The sequence below is a fragment of the Haliotis cracherodii genome, unplaced genomic scaffold, assembly GCF_022045235.1.
Source record: "Haliotis cracherodii isolate W230 unplaced genomic scaffold, xgHalCrac1.p SCAF_8, whole genome shotgun sequence".
Taxonomy (NCBI): domain Eukaryota; kingdom Metazoa; phylum Mollusca; class Gastropoda; order Lepetellida; family Haliotidae; genus Haliotis; species Haliotis cracherodii.
The window spans coordinates 32501680-32523187 of NW_027266341.1; the positions used below are offsets into that span (position 1 = coordinate 32501680).

At 40.5% G+C, this 21508-nt stretch overlaps 1 protein-coding gene across 1 annotated transcript in view; it reads left to right on the forward strand.

Annotated features, from left to right (window-relative positions):
• Positions 1-21508, forward strand: part of LOC139449467 (gamma-aminobutyric acid receptor subunit beta-like) — a 72151-nt gene that overhangs the window by 41481 nt on the left and 9162 nt on the right. The window contains exons 6-7 of the mRNA XM_071230885.1: positions 12767-12904; positions 20841-20993. Of these exons, the coding sequence (XP_071086986.1) occupies positions 12767-12904; positions 20841-20993 (291 nt within the window). The remainder of the gene's footprint in view (positions 1-12766; positions 12905-20840; positions 20994-21508) is intronic.

Here is a 21508-nt window from a genome sequence, read left to right on the forward strand (position 1 = left end):
TTTAACCATGCTCAGGTGTTTTTCTTCACCAAGAGAATCTCATTATTGAAAACATTCAGACATGCCTAGACAGTTATTTTGTGGAATGGGTATGCGAAACCTAATCTCAAAACAAACATTATGCGCTGATGTAGCTGATGAAAATACAAAAATACATTCTTTCCTTGAAATACTGCTAATTGCACAGTGATTTGTTACTGCAATGTATTCTCTTTCTTTTCCAATATTTGCTATGATTCCACAAATTATGCACAATATAATGAAACATGAAAAATTGTATGTCAGTTTAGAAGAAAAAAATATTACATAACCTTTTCTTCATTTTTTGTGAAATGAGAACATGCGATTAATGCTAAAAACATCGTTTTAAAAAAGTTGGATTAACAACATTTGAGTTGATGGTTCGTTTTTTAAAGTCAATATTTACGACAATGGTTTCTTATACAACGGGCCGTCTTGTCATGACGTAAAAACACATAAACTGCAATGTTATTAAGCATGTCAGTGACAGGGCAATTTCTGGAATGTCATCTCCCAAATAGATAGCACCATGTGAATGACGTGTAGTGATTGGCTTGCCGTACGATGTCTGTTTCAACTCGATTGATCAGCAAGATTAGATGTACAATAAAAAGCCAGATCATTATCCCAGCCATCCCCACAACGGTAGCAACTTCTTTACAATCAGCCCATAAACCCTCTGAAAGAACATATGCAATATTTGCTGTAAAGCGCTAAAACATGCATGCACTATGTGGAGATCATGTCTAAGTGTTCCTGCCGTAATGGAACGGGTCATGGTGAGACACCTCGCTCACATACCAAATGTTGCATATTATTCCAGTTGTGCCTAAAAAACAGGACGTCCCCGGAATACCTTGTCCATGATATGTGTATTTAGTTAAGAGGTTCTAAGACCAGCTCAAAACAGACAGAGGACATTATGTGGTTATATTAATAAATTGCTGTTTATTAAATGATGAGTGTTTTAGTCTCGTACTTACAAATAAGTAATAAAAAAGTCAGATTAAAAGATATATGAATTCAGACAATACATAACAAAACATTTGTTGATACTTCCTCGATGGTTCGACAAAATAAGTTGGCACGTGATAGTCATGGCCAGCAAGAAATTCGTCTTATCTGTACATAGGCTTCCTCGACTTCTTGTTATGTGGGGTGGGATATATATATGAAGTCACCTAAATCGTGTGAGGCATCCATGTAATAATTCGTGTTATTGTATCCAAGTCCACAGTAAACACAGACAATCGGTACACAGACAATTGTGATCCCTGTTCCATTCCGTTAGTGGATAAGATCCACACACCTATTTCAGGACAACCACCTGAATATTACAAGCACCAAGACTGATCACGTGTACACAACTATCTCATATATCGAGAGCATGTACTTTGTGATTATATGATATCAATGTATCAACATGCAATAAAAGACCACGAGATTTTTAGTGACTGTGCTTGTAGGACGATATCGTAGAAAAACCTGCCTCAATGACATCATTTTCAAATTTGAAATTGCAAACGCAAGTCCTTCATCAAAAACATCTAATAATAATCGCAACTACTTTCATCAAATCCACTAAAGTAGATCCAGCAAATATGTAATTGAAATTCTTTTTGCAAAAATGCAAGTATATTACTTGTACAATTCAAACAGTCTCTACGAAAGTAGTCTTGCATGGCGTCTTTTTGATTGAAATTCTACAGCATCAGAAATGAAATGTATACATATAATTCTATAAATCAAATTTATGTGCCCTCTAGATAAGTAATTGCTAGAGTCATTCACTGTGGTTCACATTTGTAAGAGACAGATTCGATTTTAAACCCTTTCCGAAAGTGGTTTCGCTTGAGCATTGATTTTCCTTTCCCGGGGACGTGTCTCTCAGTATAGATTTCCTTTTCCAAAAATGATATTAACATCAAAATTACACACACTCTACTGTGCATCGATAAATCAAACAGCAGAAATGTCATATCAGACCGACATAAAATCACATCTTCCTCAAAAAATCATTTTAATTGCGTTCGATCGCATGTATTGACATCCAGGAGTTAGGCCAATTAGGAGGCATATCGCACAGATCTCAAATCATGGAATGGCTTTTTTCTAAGTGTAGTTTTGTTGCTATGGTTAAATATGTATGGGCATTTTCAATGATAAGATGGATGGATTTTTTGTACCTCGAATCGGTCTCGATATAAATCTATTGCTAAACATAGAATGCTGAGCATTTTACCACTGCGTGGTTTCTCTTCTGAGAGTTCGCGAGAATGTGTGTTTCCATTATATTCATCGTATTCTCGGTGGGTCTGATCAAGAGCAGTTTGTTTTGAAACCATGTAGCTCCTGGTTAATATGACATTATCTTTTGATATTACCCACTGTTCAAATATTAATGTAAAGTCGAGAAATAGATGACATGTTTTCTTCCTGACCATCAATTTTTAAGATCTTAACACGTCTGGCGTCGTTGATAGGATATTTTCCCATTCGTGTTACATTTAGATACATCGGTGTCATAGATATGTTTATATACGCATGATGTTTTACAGCTTCGTGTTGATTTAATCATCCAACTGTCTTTAGACGGCGACTATGAAACGATAACAAAGTTTAGATCTTGTTTCGTTGGATGGACACAAATCTATGTTCTGAATTATCAATATGAACAAGTTTTCCATGACCTGATATTATATTTTTTTCAAACTCATTTTTGCCAAGCTGTGTGACATCCGATAAGAGAACAAAGAAAGCATGTTCAATAACATAAACTTTTATTTTGCCATTCACCGTAGATCAGAATTCACCTCCAAGCATCAAATTGAATAAACTTTTTTTGTTATAAGTGCAAGGCGTTAGAGGTATCGTTTTACAGTAAATTGTGGTATTAAAAAAAGTCCCTATTGATCAACTGCTGCGGAAACCTAACCTCATATGGTTGATTTTTTGCCAACCAATACTTGGATTTGATAACAAATACTCAACGTCTTCAACAAAACATTCAATGATAGGCAGTTTTATTGATTCCGTCTCATCGATTTTGTTGAAGTTCACACGATAAGCAGCGACGTTTTATTTACTTGGTAACGTTTTTGTCATCTCAGTCGTCAAGGATTTCAGTAAAAGCTATCAATAACTTTGAAAATGTTCGGTTTTGCTCTTGAAACACTGAGAATGGGAGGTGCATGTAATAAATGGATATGTCTGACCAAGATCCATCTAGGGTAGAGTGGTAGACGCAAAGAAAAACACGTAGTTTTATAACGAGCAAATCCTTGGAACTTTGAAAGTTATTTGTACAATCCTTAGTGTTTGACAAAGATACAAATATTTATTTTAAATCTACGTAGCGTTTTTCCTTCGCTTTTGAAAACACTGAGGATGTGATTGATTTCTGGATTTCTCCAGGCATGGTGATTCATCGATTGAAAAAACAAAATCGTAAAAACGTTGCGGAAGGTTTCGTAGACAAAACTGTTCACGTTGAGTCTAAGTGGCAAATATACTCGCCAGCAGCGTTCAGCGTCTGGAGCAGTATTGCAACGCTTTTTCATAAGTCATTCATGTATATCCAGTCTACGATACGGATCTGATGAAATGTTTCAAATGATTGAAGAGACGAGGAAACTGTCATGATGTTGTTGAAACTATAAGCAATTTGATCAGCCGTGATGCCAAAATGAATACATTCAATCCATAGGTATACGACACCATGGCTCCCTCCTTCGACCCACGATGACATTGTAAACAAATGAGAGCGTCTGATAAACCTTTTACCAGTCATTTTGAAGTCTCATCAATAATCGTACAGTGACTACCTTTACAGCCAGATTATTAGCTTAATGTCACATCAGTCATTTCTAACATAGATAAAAAGGATTCTTTTAACGACAGTAAACAAAATATCACTCTCAGTTTTCATTTGGTCATGTTGCTGTAATACGTTCCAAGCTGATGGTAATTATATTCTCCAAGACTTCTTGTTAACATGGTTTGGGTTTGTCATCCTGGTAACATGATTCGCATTACTCATGTTGTCACCGTGTTCAAGATTTGAAAAGTTGTTTACATGTCAAGATATTGGTCAGGTTAATATATTTAGGATAAGTCAAGTTGTTCACATATTCCAGATTGATTAATGATATGATATTCCATATTGATTCCCATGTTCAATATTGGTCATTTTGTTAACATGAACGGATTAGTCAAGTTGTTAACATGTTCAATACGTCATAGTTGTTCACATGTTCAATACTGGTTATTTTGTTAATATGAACGGATTAGTGATGTTAACATATTTAAGCTGGTCATTTTGTTGACATGAATGCATATATTTAGTTAGTAACATGTTCAAGACGGGTCAGAGTTGTGAACATATTCAAGACTGATCATTTTGTCAACATGAACCAGATGACACACTTTAACATGTTTTGGATTAGTTGTATTGTTAACTAGTTAAATAAATAATTAATTGTTTAGAAATTACATCAGCTGAGCTAAGAATTTAAAAACTGATTTCCATGAATCTCAAAGAACACGTCGTACTAACAACACATCCATTGGACGTTTGATATGTCTATATTGTCTGTTGATTTAAGCTATACGACCCGGAACTGCAACATCAAGACTCCAAAAAGACATGAGCATGGCTGAAACGATATCAGCGGGTTCTAAAATTGATGATTTTATTTTCTTGTGATGTAATTGGATCCGCCAACTCTACTGTGACGTTAAGATGGATTTATATTGAATACTGGACAATGGGGATAGATTTTGATATCATTATGAAATAACTGAAACAAAGAATAGTTCTATCATTTCAACACATATGAACACTATGCGCTTATAGGGAAAAACGTGACTAAAAGCTTCATTGAAATTATCTAATCAATCAAGATCTCATATAAATATACTATCTGTTTTGGGGCTTTTTGGTTTTTCAAGAGATTAGGTCGGTTTCTTGCCAAAGTTTTCTTATAATTCTGGCGACTTGCAGATCGTCCTTTCATGCGTGTGACTAATTTGAGAGAAAGATATAGAAACGTTCCACGTCAGATGTAATCAATAGCATTCAACATCCCATTTGCTGGCTCTTCTGTATTACTTGTCCATTCCCTATCTAACGATGTCAGACGAATGTTGATGTCAAAACACCTTAATTCATTGCTACAAACGAAATACGTTTGTCGTTCGTGGTTTGATTACGATCTCCGGATTGACTGCATTTCTGTGTTTGATGGCTTTCGCTGTAACGGATCACAAATTAGAGTTCTGTGGGGATCGCGACATATCTTTTAGTTAGCATCTTCAAAAGACCCCCATGTTTACACTTCAAACCGGCAGTTTTCTAAGCCGCATTTTTCTTACAACCGTTTTTCAAGTGAAGAATTACCCTACAGCTGGTGCTGGAGCAAGGACGGTAACCTTTCTGAAATACTTTGAACATCTGTAATCTCTTTGCTCTTACCAATCGTGAAAGAATGATCCGAGAATGAGATCTTCATTGATGTGCACTATTTGCAAGCGTTTCTTTCAACAAGTATAAATTCGAAATATGGAGTTATAATGAACACTAAAAAACAACTTAGGGAAGAACTATGCTTCTTCTGCCCGATCTCGTGTCTGTTACCCCTGTTCTGACCTGTATTGGGTCTGGTTCCCTTCTCGGTTCCCTTCTCTCAGCACTTCCCTGTTATGGTTCCCTTATCTCAGCATTTCCATGTCTCGGTTCCCTTCTCTCAGCACTTCCCCGTCATGGTTCCCTTATCTCAGCACTTCCCTGTCATGGCTCCCTTATCTCGGTACTTCCGTGTCTTGGTTCCCTTATCTCAGCACTTCCCTGTCATGGCTCCCTTATCTCGGTACTTCCCTGTCATGGCTCCCTTATCGCGGCACTTCCCTGTCATTCTTCCCTTATCTCAGGACTTCCCGGTCATGGTCCCCTTCTCTGGGCACTTCCATGTCTTGGTTCCCTTATCTCGATACTTATCTCGATACTTCCCTTATCTGAGGACTTCCCTGTCATTGTTCCCTTATCGCGGCACTTCCCTGTCATTGTTCCCTTATCTCAGCACTTCCCTGTCATGGTTCCCTTATCTCAGTACTTCCCTGTCTTGGTTCCCTTATCTCAGCACTTCCCTGTCATGGTTCCCTTATCTTGGCACTTCCCTGTCATGGTCCCCTTCTCTCGGCACTTCCATGTCTTGGTTCCCTTATCTCGATACTTATCTCGATACTTCCCTTATCTCAGGACTTCCCTGTCATTGTTCCCTTATCTCAATACTTCCCTGTCTTGGCTCCCTAATCTCAGCACTTCCCTGTCATGGTTCCCTAATCTCAGCACTTCCCTGTCATGGCTCCCTTATCTCGGCACTTCCATGTCATGGCTCCCTAATCTCAGCACTTCCCTGTCATGGCTCCCTAATCTCAGCACTTCCGTGTCTCGGTTCCCTTATCTCAGCACTTCCCTGTCATGGTTCCCTTATCTCGGCACTTCCCTGTCATGGTTCCCTTATCTCCGCACTTCCATGTCATGGTTCCCTTATCTCAGTACTTCCCTGTCATGGTTCCCTTATCTCCGCACTTCCATGTCATGGTTCCCTTATCTCAGCACTTCCCTGTCATGGTTCCCTTATCTCGGCACTTCCCTGTCATTGTTCCCTTATCTCAGCACTTCCCTGTCATGGTTCCCTTATCTCAGTACTTCCCTGTCTTGGTTCCCTTATCTCAGCACTTCCCTGTCATGGTTCCCTTATCTTGGCACTTCCCTGTCATGGTCCCCTTCTCTCGGCACTTCCATGTCTTAGTTCCCTTATCTCGATACTTATCTCGATACTTCCCTTATCTCAGGACTTCCCTGTCATTGTTCCCTTATCTCAATACTTCCCTGTCTTGGCTCCCTAATCTCAGCACTTCCTTGTCATGGTTCCCTAATCTCAGCACTTCCCTGTCATGGCTCCCTTATCTCGGCACTTCCATGTCATGGCTCCCTAATCTCAGCACTTCCCTGTCATGGCTCCCTAATCTCAGCACTTCCGTGTCTCGGTTCCCTTATCTCAGCACTTCCCTGTCATGGTTCCCTTATCTCGGCACTTCCCTGTCATGGTTCCCTTATCTCCGCACTTCCATGTCATGGTTCCCTTATCTCAGTACTTCCCTGTCATGGTTCCCTTATCTCCGCACTTCCATGTCATGGTTCCCTTATCTCAGCACTTCCCTGTCATGGTTCCCTTATCTCGGCACTTCCCTGTCATGGTTCCCTTATCTCCGCACTTCCATGTCATGGTTCCCTTATCTCAGTACTTCCCTGTCATGGTTCCCTTATCTCAGTACTTCCATGTCATGGTTCCCTTATCTCAGTACTTCCGTGTCTTGGTTCCCTTATCTCAGTACTTCCATGTCTTAGTTCCCTTATCTCCGCACTTCCATGTCATGGTTCCCTTATCTCAGTACTTCCATGTCATGGTTCCCTTATCTCAGTACTTCCATGTCATGGTTCCCTTATCTCAGTACTTCCGTGTCTTGCTTCCCTTATCTCAGCACTTCCCTGTCATGGTTCCCTTATCTCAGCACTTCCCTGTCATGGTTCCCTTATCTCAGTACTTCCATGTCATGGATCCCTTATCTCAGTACTTCCATGTCATGGTTCCCTTATCTCAGTACTTCCGTGTCTTGGTTCCCTTATCTCAGGACTTCCCTGTCATGGTTCCCTTATCTCAGCACTTCCCTGTCATCGTTCCCTTATCGCGGTACTTCCCTGTTATGGTTCCCTTATCTCGGCACTTTCCCGTTTTAGTTCCCTTATCTCGGTACTGTCTTGGTTCCTTTAACTCGGCACTTCCCTGTCTTGTTTCCCTTATCTCAGTACTTCCCTGTCTTGGTTCTCTTATCTCAGTACTTTCCTGTCTTGGTTCCTTTAACTTGGCACTTCCCTGTCATGGTTCCTTATCTCGGCCTTTCCCTGACATGGCTCCCTTATCTCGGCACTTTAACGTTTTAGTTCCCTTATCTCAGCACTTCCCTGTCTTGGTTCCCTTATCTCAGCACTTCCCTGTCTTGGCTCCCTTATCTCAGCACTTCCCTGTCATGGTTCCCTTATCGCGGTACTTCCCTGTCATGGTTCCCTTATCTCGGTACTTCCCTGTCATGGTTCCCTTATCTCGGCACTTTCCCGTTTTAGTTCCCTTATCTCGGTACTGTCTTGGTTCCTTTATCTCGGCACTTTCCTGTCTTGGTTCCCTTATCTCGGTACTTCCCTGTCTTGGGTCTGTTTCCGCGGAACTTCTCTGTCTTGAATCCGTTTTCCTTGTACTTCACTATCTGGAGTTTGATTTTAAGCGGGTCCTTGTTCGCGGTTCGATCATGTTAACTATTTCATGTCTTCACAGCAAATGCGAAACAAAGGATGAACTGAGCTAGATTAATGCCTGGCGTTAAAGGCAGCTGGCTTTAAGCGCATCAGCAGTAATACATAAATGATCTGTAAGTCTGTTGTCTGTAAATAATCGCGTCTGTGCCAGACAATCCAGTCATTGACATCATAAGCATCGATCCACGCAATTGGGACACGATGCCATGCATCAACCAAGTCAGCGAGCCTGACCACCCGATCCCGTTAGTCGCCTCTTACGACAAGCATAGTCGCCTTGTACGGCAAACGGGTTGCTGAAGACCTATTCTACCCCGGATCTTCACGGGTCGGATAGCCTTGTGGTTAAAACGTTCGCTCGTCACACCAATAGCCCCCGGTTAACATGGGCACAATTGTTAAACCCATTTCTGGTATCCTCGGCTCAAATGATATCAATGGAATATTGCTACGCGGCGTAAAACCATATTCACTCACTCAGTAGTCTGTTTCGCATCTCAGCCCTATTCAAACTGTGCTGTAATCGTAACAGCCCCGTGGCTATTTTAAGTCTTCTGTTACGTAAACATGAGGGCAATAGAGACCGACCCTGCTCCAGCATCCCCACCTGTGAGCAAGAAACGATGACAGATCCAAAGCCACATTCACGCACAAACACACGAAGACTAAACTCCGTTGATATTAACTTAATTGATATGTCAACCATGTATGAATTAAAAGAAAAAATGCAATAATCCCGAATTTAATCAAATCTTAAGCAACCGTTCATCCGCACCAACTTTTAAAGAATCCCGTATTTTTTGTTTATTTTCAATTTCATTCTTGTGATCAATATCTCCAACGTACGTGGAAGCCATGTCTAAGTGACTCCATTGGTGAAGGATGTAAATAGGTGCAAGTCAAATCAGAAAAGACGAAACGGGTCGGAATATATACAAAAGTTTCAAAGAAATAATTCTTGGGGCTTTGTATCTCCAAATACCTTTAGCCAACGGTAACTATGTCAGGGAAGGATTAAATCGTTAAATGCCATGTGAACTTAAAACGGGTTCTTTTCTCGACATCTCAACCCCCATGAGGATTTCAGGCCCAAGTCTTCAGTGCCCCGTTCGCCTCGAAATATTCGTCTGAATTGTGCATAAGTGTCCCGCCAGAATGGATCGTTGTCCATGTTGTCAACAACGTGAATGCTTGATCTAAAGTCGATTATTAAAGTCGGCAGTTATTTAGCAGTCATAGTTCTGACTACGTAAAATGTCCTACCCAAAATACCCATAATGACACACTTACTGCATAAGTGTGTTATCTTAACATGGCGAAATGGTTTGTCAGGCCTTAAGCTGACGGAATGGGCCGAGACACGGACTTTCATTAATAGTTTGTCTTGCCTTACACTGAGTGAGTCGGTACCTAGACAAGCGTTACTGGTTTGTCTGACCTGAACATGAAGGAATTGGAAAATATCTCTGACCGTACCCTGACGGAATGGGTCGACATTCGGACTATATTCACTGCTTTGTCTGACTGTACCCTGACGGAATGGTTTGACACTCAGACTATATTCACTGCTTTGTCTGACCGTATCCTGATGGAATGAGTCGACACTCAGACTATTTTCACTGGTTTGTCTGTCCTTACCCTAAAGGAATTGGTCCACGGCCAGATTATATTCACTGGTTTGTCTGACCTCACCCTAACGGAATGGTTTGACACTCAGACTATATTCACAGCTTTGTCTCGCCTCACCCTAACGGAATGGGTCGACACTCATACTATATTCACTGCTTTGTCTGACCGTACCCTGGCGGAATTGGTCCACAGCCAGATTATATTCACTGGTTTGTCTTACCGTACCCTGATGGAATGAGTCGACACTCAGACTATTTTCACTGGTTTGTCTGTCCTTACCCTAACGGAATTGGTCCACAGTCAGATTATATTCACTGGTTTGTCTGACCTCACCCTAACGGAATGGTTTGACACTCAGACTATATTCACTGCTTTGTCTGGCCTCACCATAACGGAATGGGTCGACACTCAGACTATATTCACTGGTTTGTCTGACCGTACCATGGCGGAATTGGTCCACAGCCAGATTATATTCACTGGTTTGTCTTACCGTACCCTGACGAAATTGGTCGACACCAAAACTATATTCACTGGTTTGTCTGACCTCATCCTCATGGAATGGGTCGACACCCAGACTATATTCACTGCTTTGTGTGCTCTTACCCTGATGAAGTGGGTCATTACCAAAACTATATTCTCTGGTTTGTCTGACCCAGTGATGATGACATTCTCTTGCAGACTGTCGTGATATTGATGAAAAATCACTGTCTGGGCATAAAGTGCACTTTCCCTCACTCAACCCTAAGTGACCATGTTGATCGTGGTCAGACTACAGTAATCCTGGAGAAATCCTTGGAGAAGAATGATAGCACTGTCGGGCATAATGAGTAGATACGACCTAACTGGTGCATACTGAGCGCTGGGTTGTGTTGTGTGCTTTGGTCTTTGGGGCGATGTTGATACTGTCAGCATCCAGTGACGTTTTTCTTTACATGCAACCTTTATTTTATTTCCATTGCTTTGTACAGCCTTCCTTTCATTGGATTTGTATTTACGTTGCGCAGAATACATTATTATATTGTACAGAGTAATAAATATTGGCCGAATAAGTGCATTTTCAACACACTGATTAATGCCCAGCCAAGGGTATGTAATAATCTATGCTTGAATTGTTTTAGAAATAGTTTTGAAGCACCATTTCAAGCACTATATTGTTATATTTTCTAATTAATCACAGTTATTTTCTGCCTCAAGGCTCCCTGCAGCACATATCAAACTCTAAAGGGGCATTCAAACTCATCTTTGTCACACAATGCGCAGACAGAAAACCATGGAAACCTTCTCTGAAGAATCTTCATCCTTTGAAATTATTCTCAAAGTGTTTTAACACTCATGGCTCACTCGTTATTTTGTCCAAAAACATATGTTTTCAGGTAAATTCCATCATATATTTTGCAGTCCTTTTATTGGGTTTCAATGGAAATATTGTGTTAAAATAAAGTATGAGCAGAAACAGCATGACTCGCAACGAGACTGTCTCTTCATATTTACATCACCATAATAAAAGTTATGATCAAAATCAAAATCATAATCACAATAATACAGTTATTTCTACAGCGCAAAGTTCCACATCACTGTGGGACATGCTCAGTCCATAGCACAGCGTGTATAAATATATACATACATACATCAGAGAGTGGATAGTAAGATAATATAAATATACACACAGAGAAGACATAAAGAGAGCTGGAAATAAACAGGGCTTGTGTGGATTAATTTGGATAAGGTAATACGATCTGTGCTGTGATTGTTGGCCGCTGTAACCACACATTTCACAAAATCCCGAGAACAACTGATTGTATTCCTATCTGATTCAGACGGTAAAAAAATGTTTACTAGTGTTGTCTCTTTTGTGACCTTTGCAACTCATGACAATACCTGTACGACAGAACATGTCCACCCGTGAACACCTGTGCCACCTTGGAAACATGAGCAGCAAGGTTTCCACTATTGAAATAAGGTGCCAAACATGGTTCTGTTTCACAACACAGTTTATTGAGGACATGTGCAGCATGTTCAGTGAACAATTAAATTTGAGTGTACAACCTGATGAAAAAATGCTTTTGCACTTTGCACTAGTGAGTGAGTTGAGTTTCGCGCCGCTTTTAACAGTATTCCAGTTATGTCACGGCGTGTCAGCTTATTGTGGAAGGAAAGCCCGAAGTGATGAAGGCCTCAGACGTTTATCAGTTCGGTGAAACCCACGAGCACGGGTATGGTGCTGACAAACCTAGAAACTTAATCAGGGCGAACCGGGACTCGAACCCACAATCATAGTTTTCTTGCGTGCCCAAGGGACGCACCTCTGCACAGCGAATCTCGGGGCCTTAGACGACTGGGCCACCCGTGCCCCCTGCACTTTGAGCTAAGTTTGGAGTGTACGTTCTCGAATTTGTCGTTTCCATTTAAACTACCTGGCAAAAGAAAGGACTCACTTGAAAATTGAATTTGACCAAAATATTACTAACGTTACGAGACAGAAAAATAGTCACCTAAACAATGGAAACTTATGGTCCAACACATAGCTATGATACCCGTATCAAATACATCACCGTCGAATAACAATTCTCGTTTGTATCATTTTTAGTCACCATCTAACGTGGGTGCATACTTTAGTTGGACATTTTGTTTTTCATGCCAGGAACGATTGCATTTTTGTGTTAGTCATATGCCTTTTATCAATCGTTATGCCAGATATGCCAATCTTTGAAAATCGTTTGACGTATTATTTCCTGCTTACAGACGGCTATGCAGAGGCTGATGTAGATCTCAGATGGCTGAACGAGAGGGATGCTGTCTCAGGTGTTGATAACGTTGATCTTCCTCAGTTCTCCATCGTGGATTATTCCACAGTGGTGTGGGTCGAGAGACTGCTAACTGGTAAGTGTTCCCATCACAGGAAATATTGATAGAGTTGTCACAAGTCTTTATCCGTAATCAGTCCACATTAGGACAGACGTTTACATTGCTGGAACATTGTCACGGGGCTTTAGCACTGATCCGTCCACAATTAGATAGACAGAGAACCTGATGGTTCAGACTTTACATGGACAAGGAGGACCAAGATGCAAATTTGGATTACTAGGAATAAGCCGTGCTCGGTAAGTGTGTGGTATTTGCAGTGCTGTGGAAATGTAACTGCAAACACTCCGTTTGTAAATAACGGTGTAATCTGATGAGTTGAATTTGCCCAGCCTTCGTGAACAAATGCAGAGCATTGACGTTTCGGTCAAGTTCCTATATATATATATATATATATGTATATATATAATAGTGATCTGAGTTGGTATGTGACATTTTGCATGAGGTATCTTTAGAAAAATAATGCATTTCATATTTCAAATTTGCTAGAGACAATACCTTGGCTGTTTCTCTTTATGTGTGGGGGCATGGGTGGCACAGTCGCCTAAGGCGCCGCGATTCTCTGTGCAGAGCTGCGTCCCTTGGGCACGCAAGAAACCTATGATTGTGGGTTCGAATCCTGGTTCGCCCCGATTATGTTTCTAGGTTTGTCAGCACCATACCCGTGCTCCTGGGTTTTTACTGAAGTGGTAAACGTCTGAGACCTGCTTCACTTCGGGCTTTCCTCCCACATTAAGCTGACACGCCGTGATATGACTGGAATAGTGTTCAAAGCGGCGTTAAACCCAACTCACTCACTCTCTTTATGTGTTGAAATATGCATTTGAATGCGTGTTGAATCAGAATTTTGGGGATCACCGTTCTATATTCCGCGCGTCATGGCTTCTGTTGTTTTGTATGGTCTCACCAAGCAATTCTTCAAAATAATGCAAATGTCAACTGCGACAATCTGGTAGTGTGTTTTGATCCGGCGCTGAAGCTGAATGAGTGGATTAAGAAACATTATGTTTTGTTGTCTGATGTGTAACGCCACACTAAGCAATAGTCCTGTATATGTCCAGACAATCCAGTGAACATGTACATCATGAGCATCGTTCTACCCTATTGGGATACGATGACATGCATAACGGGTGCGATCGGAATGTGATGAGAAACATTTATCCCGTGTAGAGGGAATTTTTTTCCAAGTAAGATACAACTTTTGTTCAACATGCTTAACTCGGTTAGCTTCCGCCCGGACAGCGGAAGGTCCGGGGTTCGATCCCCGGCCGCGTCATACCAAAAGACGTTAAAAGATGGTACTTCTTGTTACCCTGTCTGGCAGACGGCATTAAGGGGCTAAAACAAGGACTGGTCGGCTCGGAGTCAGTATGCTGTGTCTGAGTGGGGTATTCATGTTTTACTGCGGCATGGTATCTCAGTGAGCTAGCACTATAAATCGACATCAGTCCGGATTAGTACAAGCAGTCACACACACACACACAAACACACACACACACACACACACACACACACACACACACACACACACACACACACACACACACACACACACACACACACAAACACACACACACGTGTATGCAATAATCGAGGACGCGACGTTAAACCCAAATTTCACCTCAACTTAACCCAGATAATACCTAACGTAAGGAGAGGCTGACATTTCTGAGCAGGAATGCCCGACCTTATGGTGCCATCAATGTTTTGCGTTTTACGCCCAATGGAATCTGTTTCGATGGATAATTGAGGCTGTTTTATTTAGATTTTGAAATTTAAATATTTAGATGCATTATTTTCCTTTTACAGCTGGTCCATAAGTTTAAATGCGCGAGGGAAACTTGTGTCCTTGTTGTCACTATCATTTACCATTCGAAACACATAGGCTATGTTAAACAAGGACCACAAGCAAGATGTTCTGGAATTGCATACAACAATTAATGGTAAAAGGATATATCGTAATGAATTATGCGTATTATCTTGTTGAATATTTCAAGGGTTAATATATAATGCATACCCATATACGTGTTCACATGTGTTAAACTCATGACTGAGAGGTCTTTGCTGATTTGACGCTGAACGGGGTAGCCTTGTGGTTAAAGCGCTTGCTCATCACGTCGATGACCGGGTTTGATTCGCTGAATCCAATTCTTGATATCTCCCGCGTAATATACTGTAATGATTGAACACAAGGCGATTTAATGATAATGTGAATGAAATTATTATCTCGGGATTTAAAAAGCTGACAGTGCAATATAGACGCATCAAACGAACACTTACTTTTCACGTAATTTGTGTGACTGGTGGGGTGCTACCGGTAGAGCAGGACATGTTTACGCTTTACGCAAACACTGATTTCAGTGATCTATTCATATCTGTTTCATTGATTATTTTGCCTTTTACACCCAATGAATCTGTTTCGGCCGATACTCTAGACTGGTACTTCTCTGGTGTTGACGTTTTATATTTACATAATGGTTTATATACAGATTCATAAGATTTTCGACCGCCTCTGTGGTCTAGTGGTAGAGCGTCCGCCCGGAGAGCCGGGGTTCGATCCCCAGCCGGGTCATACCAAAAGACGTTAAAAAATGGTACTTGTTGTGACCCTGTCTGGCGCTCGGCATAAAGGGGCTAAAACAAGCACGGGTCGGCTCGGAGTCAGTATACTGTGTCTGAGTGGGGTATTCATGTTAAACTGCGGCATGGTATCTCAGTGAGTTAGCACTATAAATCGGCATTAGTCCTGACTAGTACAAGCAGCCACACACACGTGCATGCACGTCGCTATATAAGTGCAATAATCGTGGACGCGATGTTAAACCCAATTTCACCTCACCTCACCATAAGATTTTCAGTTGATGATGTCAATGATGTGACTGACCAGAGCTGCGATTATGTGTTTTGATAGTTATAGAAATACAAACGACGACTATCAACAGATACTGTCACTTTTATGTGTACATAGTGTCAAGATTCTTGTTTTGAAACTGTTTTTACGAAGTGCTCTAATACAGACAAAAGTGCGAGAAATTCTTAACTTTCCGAATGTAGTTACTGATGTTGGTTTGTTTTTTTAGCGCCGCACTCATCAATATTCCAGCTATATGACGGTGGTTTGTAAGTCATCGAGTCTCGACCAGACAATCCAGTGATTAATATCATGAGCATCGATCCACGCAATTGGGATCGATGACATGCATCAACCAAGTCAGAGAGCCTGACCACCCGATCCCGTTAGTCGCCTCTTACGACAAGCACAGTCGCCTTTTACGGCAAGCATGGGTTGCTGATAACCTATTCTATCCCGGATCTTCATAATTACTGATGTAATAGTGCCAACAGGCAGTGTACCAACAGGGAGGGTTAATATGTTATAGCTTTGTTATCTCAATTTTTTACATTTTTCGCCCTTGACATATGCCATTAATTCTAGTTAGCTAGAAGAGAAGTGTTGATGCATTTCTTTGAATAAATGTTCTTTTGCATTCGGGAGATCTTTCTCTACCTGTCTAGATTTCTGTACTTGGAGAGAGAGAGAGAGCGAGTAAACGTTTCGTCTTCTTTTAGCAATATTAAAACCATATTGCTTCACACATTGCATCTACGAGGAGACTCGAACCCGGGTTATCGGCGTGAGGAGAAAAATGCTTCAACTACAAAGCTACCCCGTCACGAACGCCTCTTTATATTCTGGTGTTTCGTGGCAGTTTCAATCTGACTAAGGTATGCTGGTGGTATTGGCGATTCTTTGACGATTTGGAACTATTCCTCTTTTAAACGGATTTTAAGAGAGGACTATAATTTCAGACAATGCGGCGAGGAAAACGTGTTCAGTGTTCCTTAAAAACAGCCATTGCCAAATCGATCTTCCGTAAGATTTCCAGAAAGATGTGTCCTTGATTACAATAAATCTCACAATTTTGAGAAGAACGTGGGTTGAAATCAAAACAGTTTTCCATTTTGGAACATACTTGCAGGGAACAGAGTCGGTCAATACTATTTAAAGGAGCTCGGCCGGCAAGTTTCTTCTAACTCAGGTGCCCTCTGCAGCGTGAGAACAACGAAAATGCAATTAGGGCCAATGGATGTTCTTCTTGGGGAGATGCTGTCATCATTCGATATTCTCTCCACTGAGTATAATGCGGAGCTTTGTTACGGGGATTCTTGGAAATATTGACATTCGCAAACAATTCTTTAAGCAGGTCACCTTTTTACCCCCATACTTCCTCCACTAATGTTGATCTTTTCAATTGCTATCCCCTTAGTTTTCCGAGAGACTAATTTCACATTTGCTTGTTTTATATTGATTATCGATTCCAGAAAAATCTTGTTACAGTTTTAGAGACCGCATTTACACATCTCGTGGATGAGGTATACAATGCGTGTCCTCCTCTGAAGATTCCTGTTCTTGAAAGCATTCATCAACAATGGCAACAACACTGCCTTGGCCTCTGTGATACTTTTATGGAGGTTTTAGCACAACGTTGCTTTTGATTGGATACAATGTTGTAATGATAGGTCGGCATCTCTAAACGTTGAGCTCCTCCTATCTCAACAGCCCGAAAACCCATTTCACAAAGCTTCAGGCAGGTTTCTGTTAAAGGGGGAATCGATTCTGGCTCTAACCTAGGGTCGGTGTTGTTCCGTTTACGCAACTATTTTGGTTACAGCGAGTCCCAAACGAATGTTTGATCTATTCTATAGCAATATTGATAAATTTCCTTAGCCTAAATTAACCCCCACGGCGGACCCTCAGAAGGGGATGCAATTTGATTGAGCATCAGTTGTAAGCATAGACATTATGTCATAAGTGGACAAGAAGTTAACAATTTCTAAACTTGCCATGTAAAGTGCCAACGTGCTCATACGGACATATTACCGCATAAATCCTTTAATATCTCAGAACAGCTTTCTCTTATTCATGATCTTGTCATGATGATAAGATACAGATTAAATAGTGTCATTAGCATTTTGAGAGCTTCCTGTCTTCCATGATGTGGAAACAACTAAGGGGCAGCAACTCGTTGCGCAGGATTGCGTCCCTTTGCTGTGTGAGTATCTGCAGATCGTGGGTTCGAATCCCAGAAGCGCCCAGAATGATGTTTGTATGTCCACACCTCATACCACTGCGCATATGTTTCATTTTTAAAACGTCTACGACCTTGATAACGTTAGGATTTTCTCCCACATTAAGCTTGGACGTCGGGAAAAACGGACGTGCCTTTAAAAACTTCCATTCATTATCGACTGGTGATAACTGCACTGGTTTTTTTTGGCTTTTTCTGTAAGTACACGTTGTTATTGATACAATGCGCGTACGTTTTTATATCAGTCTATAACGATGGCTACTTACATGCTTACCCGTACATTTCTTTACACGTTGAGTGTTATTCTGGCATTCCGTTTTTATTACATTGGCAAAGTTAAGGAACTTTTGAGATTCTGTGTACATGGCACTGATAACATTATTCGGTTTTTACACCATTTTACATAAACAGAGGAGACAGGGTTTTGCATAATTCTTTCTTAAACAAGTTTTTCGAATGATAAAGTGCGTACGTAAATGTTATTCATGACTAAGAATGTGGATATTAGGCAGGGTGTCTGTGATTGTCTATCACGTAATGTAAAGCAGAAATATTCTAATATAGTTGGATGTTTATTAACCACCAAACCAGAAATATGATATACTACTCAAAAGCAGTTAAGGACCACCCGATTCTTCATATTACTGTGGTTAATCTGTCATGGTATGATAAACCACAGTAATATGAAAGTATATGGTTCTTAACTCTTTTGAATAGTATACAAATTATTGGAATAAAACCCTTCTTTAGAGTCAAATAGATGATTGAATGATGATAAAACTAAGGGTTGGAAACAGAAGCATGACGCCTTTATCAATAGTCAAGCCATATCAGGGCGGGGGACATCAAGAGTGGGCTTTACCCATTCTACCAATGTATTAAATTTAATCCGGGTCTTCGGCGTGACAATTTACCACTAGGCGACCCCAAGTTTACCCTATACGTGAACACATTGTGGCATCATCGATTTGCAGTGATCATTCCTAAACGTTTCCTTGCTACTTTGCCTTTCACGCCCAGTAGCGTCTGTTTTGGAGACGTTATTCTCTGGCTTGACGTTTTATATATATGAAGTATTATTGATTAGTCAAGGACAGATGGAGAGTGATATATTCCAATCGCGACAGGAGTGACAAGTGTAAAGAAATGGTTGAAAGCTAATTTCAAACTGTGGGAAGCGATTAGTTTTAAATTTGTTTTATCATGCAAGATGTTATAGCTTTTCTTAAGTGATAAGTTTTGTATGTATTTTTATCCTTTTGGCACTTTGATAGCTTATTTCAACTGCTGTAAAGCAATGAGATGTTTTTTCCTTTGGGCACATTAATAGTTATCACATGAAGTTGAGTACTACGATTATCCTTTGTTCATTGGTATCGTCTATTTCGAATCTATCCTGTATCTATAGTACTTAAACGTAGTTAAGCACACGGGATTATTTCATATCACTTACAGTTAATCTGTTGTAGGGGCGGTCGTGTAGCCCTGGGGTTAAAGCGTTCGCTCGTCACGCCGAAGAGCCGGGTTCGATTCACGACATGGGTACAATGTGTGAAGCCCATTTCTGGTGTTCACCGCCATGATATTGCTGGAATATTGCTAAAAGCGGCGAAAAGCCATACTCACTCACTCATTAATCTGTGTAGGAGTGCTCTTTAACTTCGTTGAGTAGTATATTTATCAGGAAATAATTTTAATAGTTCTTGTCGAGATTTGTTATGTGATGCATTCCTTAATCTGTTTTGGGTTTTTTTGTTTTGCATTCTGATAGTATATATCAAGTTCAGTGATATTATATGTGTATATCATATCAATGTATTTGACTTTGGGTGTCGATACAATCATGTGGAAACACAATATCCCGTGAAGATCTGGGTTAGAATTGGTCTTCAGCATACCTTGCTTGTCGCAAGAGGATCGGAAGGTCAGGCTCGCTGACTTGGTTGATGTATGTCATCGTATAGCGTAGAGCGATCGATGTTCATGATGTCAATCACTTGATTGTCCAGAGGAGACATAGATCGCTGTCACATATCTGGAAAATTGGTTTGTGCGGCCTTGACAAATAAACAAGTACACACACCACATTGTAGTACACTCCTTGGGATGCTTGGGATAGGATATTATATTGACCAATGCATAATAAAACACCAGTTTACTCCACAAACCAACATTTTATCCTTCGACTTGAGATTTACCATCACTATACACGATGGAAATACGAGAACATTTCTATACTTAACGTCATAGCACGCTATTAAAGATTACTTTATTACTATCGGATTATGGAGTAAATTGTTTTTTTATTATCCCCAGGGTATAGTTATGTCGTATCGCAATCGGTGTGCTGTTGATTTGCATTGTTTTCATCCATTGGAATTGTCATTATCTCTTGTAAATTGATGCGTTGTATTGTATATCAAAGTTAATGTTTTTGTCTTTTTTAACATTGTCATGATCTTTTGTGATATGACACGCCGTATATGACAAAGGGTATTGTTAAACTCTATATGAAGGCGGTCTGTACATAATCGAGTCTTGATCAGACAATCCAGTGATTGACACCATTAGCATCGATCTACTTATTTGAGATGTGATGACATGCATCAAACCATGTCAGCGGGCCTGACAACGCGATCTCATCAGTCGCCTCTTACTTTCAACTCCTGAATACCTTAAGTCGTGTGATAGGTGATGTTGTATAACAAGGTCTTTATCATTGCAGGTAACTACACTCGACTTTCCTTGCACTTCAATCTCCAGCGAAACATCGCGATCTCATCAGTCGCCTCTTACTTTCAACTCCTGAATACCTTAAGTCGTGTGATAGGTGATGTTGTATAACAAGGTCTTTATCATTGCAGGTAACTACACTCGACTTTCCTTGCACTTCAATCTCCAGCGAAACATCGGATACTTCATCTTCCAGACATATCTTCCATCCATCCTGATCGTCATGTTGTCATGGGTGTCCTTCTGGATAAACCACGAGGCAACATCGGCCAGAGTAGCCTTAGGTAAAACCCCAATGTCTAAATACCCTACAAAACCATTTCCATGTACGTAGTATGATTCCGACTATATCATAAGCATGTGTTTATGAATCAAATAGTGATGGTACCAGGATAAAAGCCCAGGAACATATTGTAAAATTTGACAGTGCATTGGACACCTGTTTGGTCAAATTTGGAAATGACATCCATATACCCACGATTAAACGTTTTGAAAGCTTTAATAAGGCCTTGAATGTTGTGAAGTTGATGGAACAAGTTTAGAGTAAGACGACCATACACATGTCGACTTCATGAATAAGAAAGTGAGTTCTATGTTTACACCATTGTGCAACCGATGGAAAGATGACATTACACATGACTTTTTGTATTTTGTATTTCAGTTAGGAAAAGATTAAACAGCTGTAAAATGGACATATGTTGAACGGGGTTTCGTTACCGTTGTCTTCTTGAAGCAAAAATATCAAGTCATCAGTTTCAGGCAACCATTATGAGTATATATTACAAATTACAAATAACGT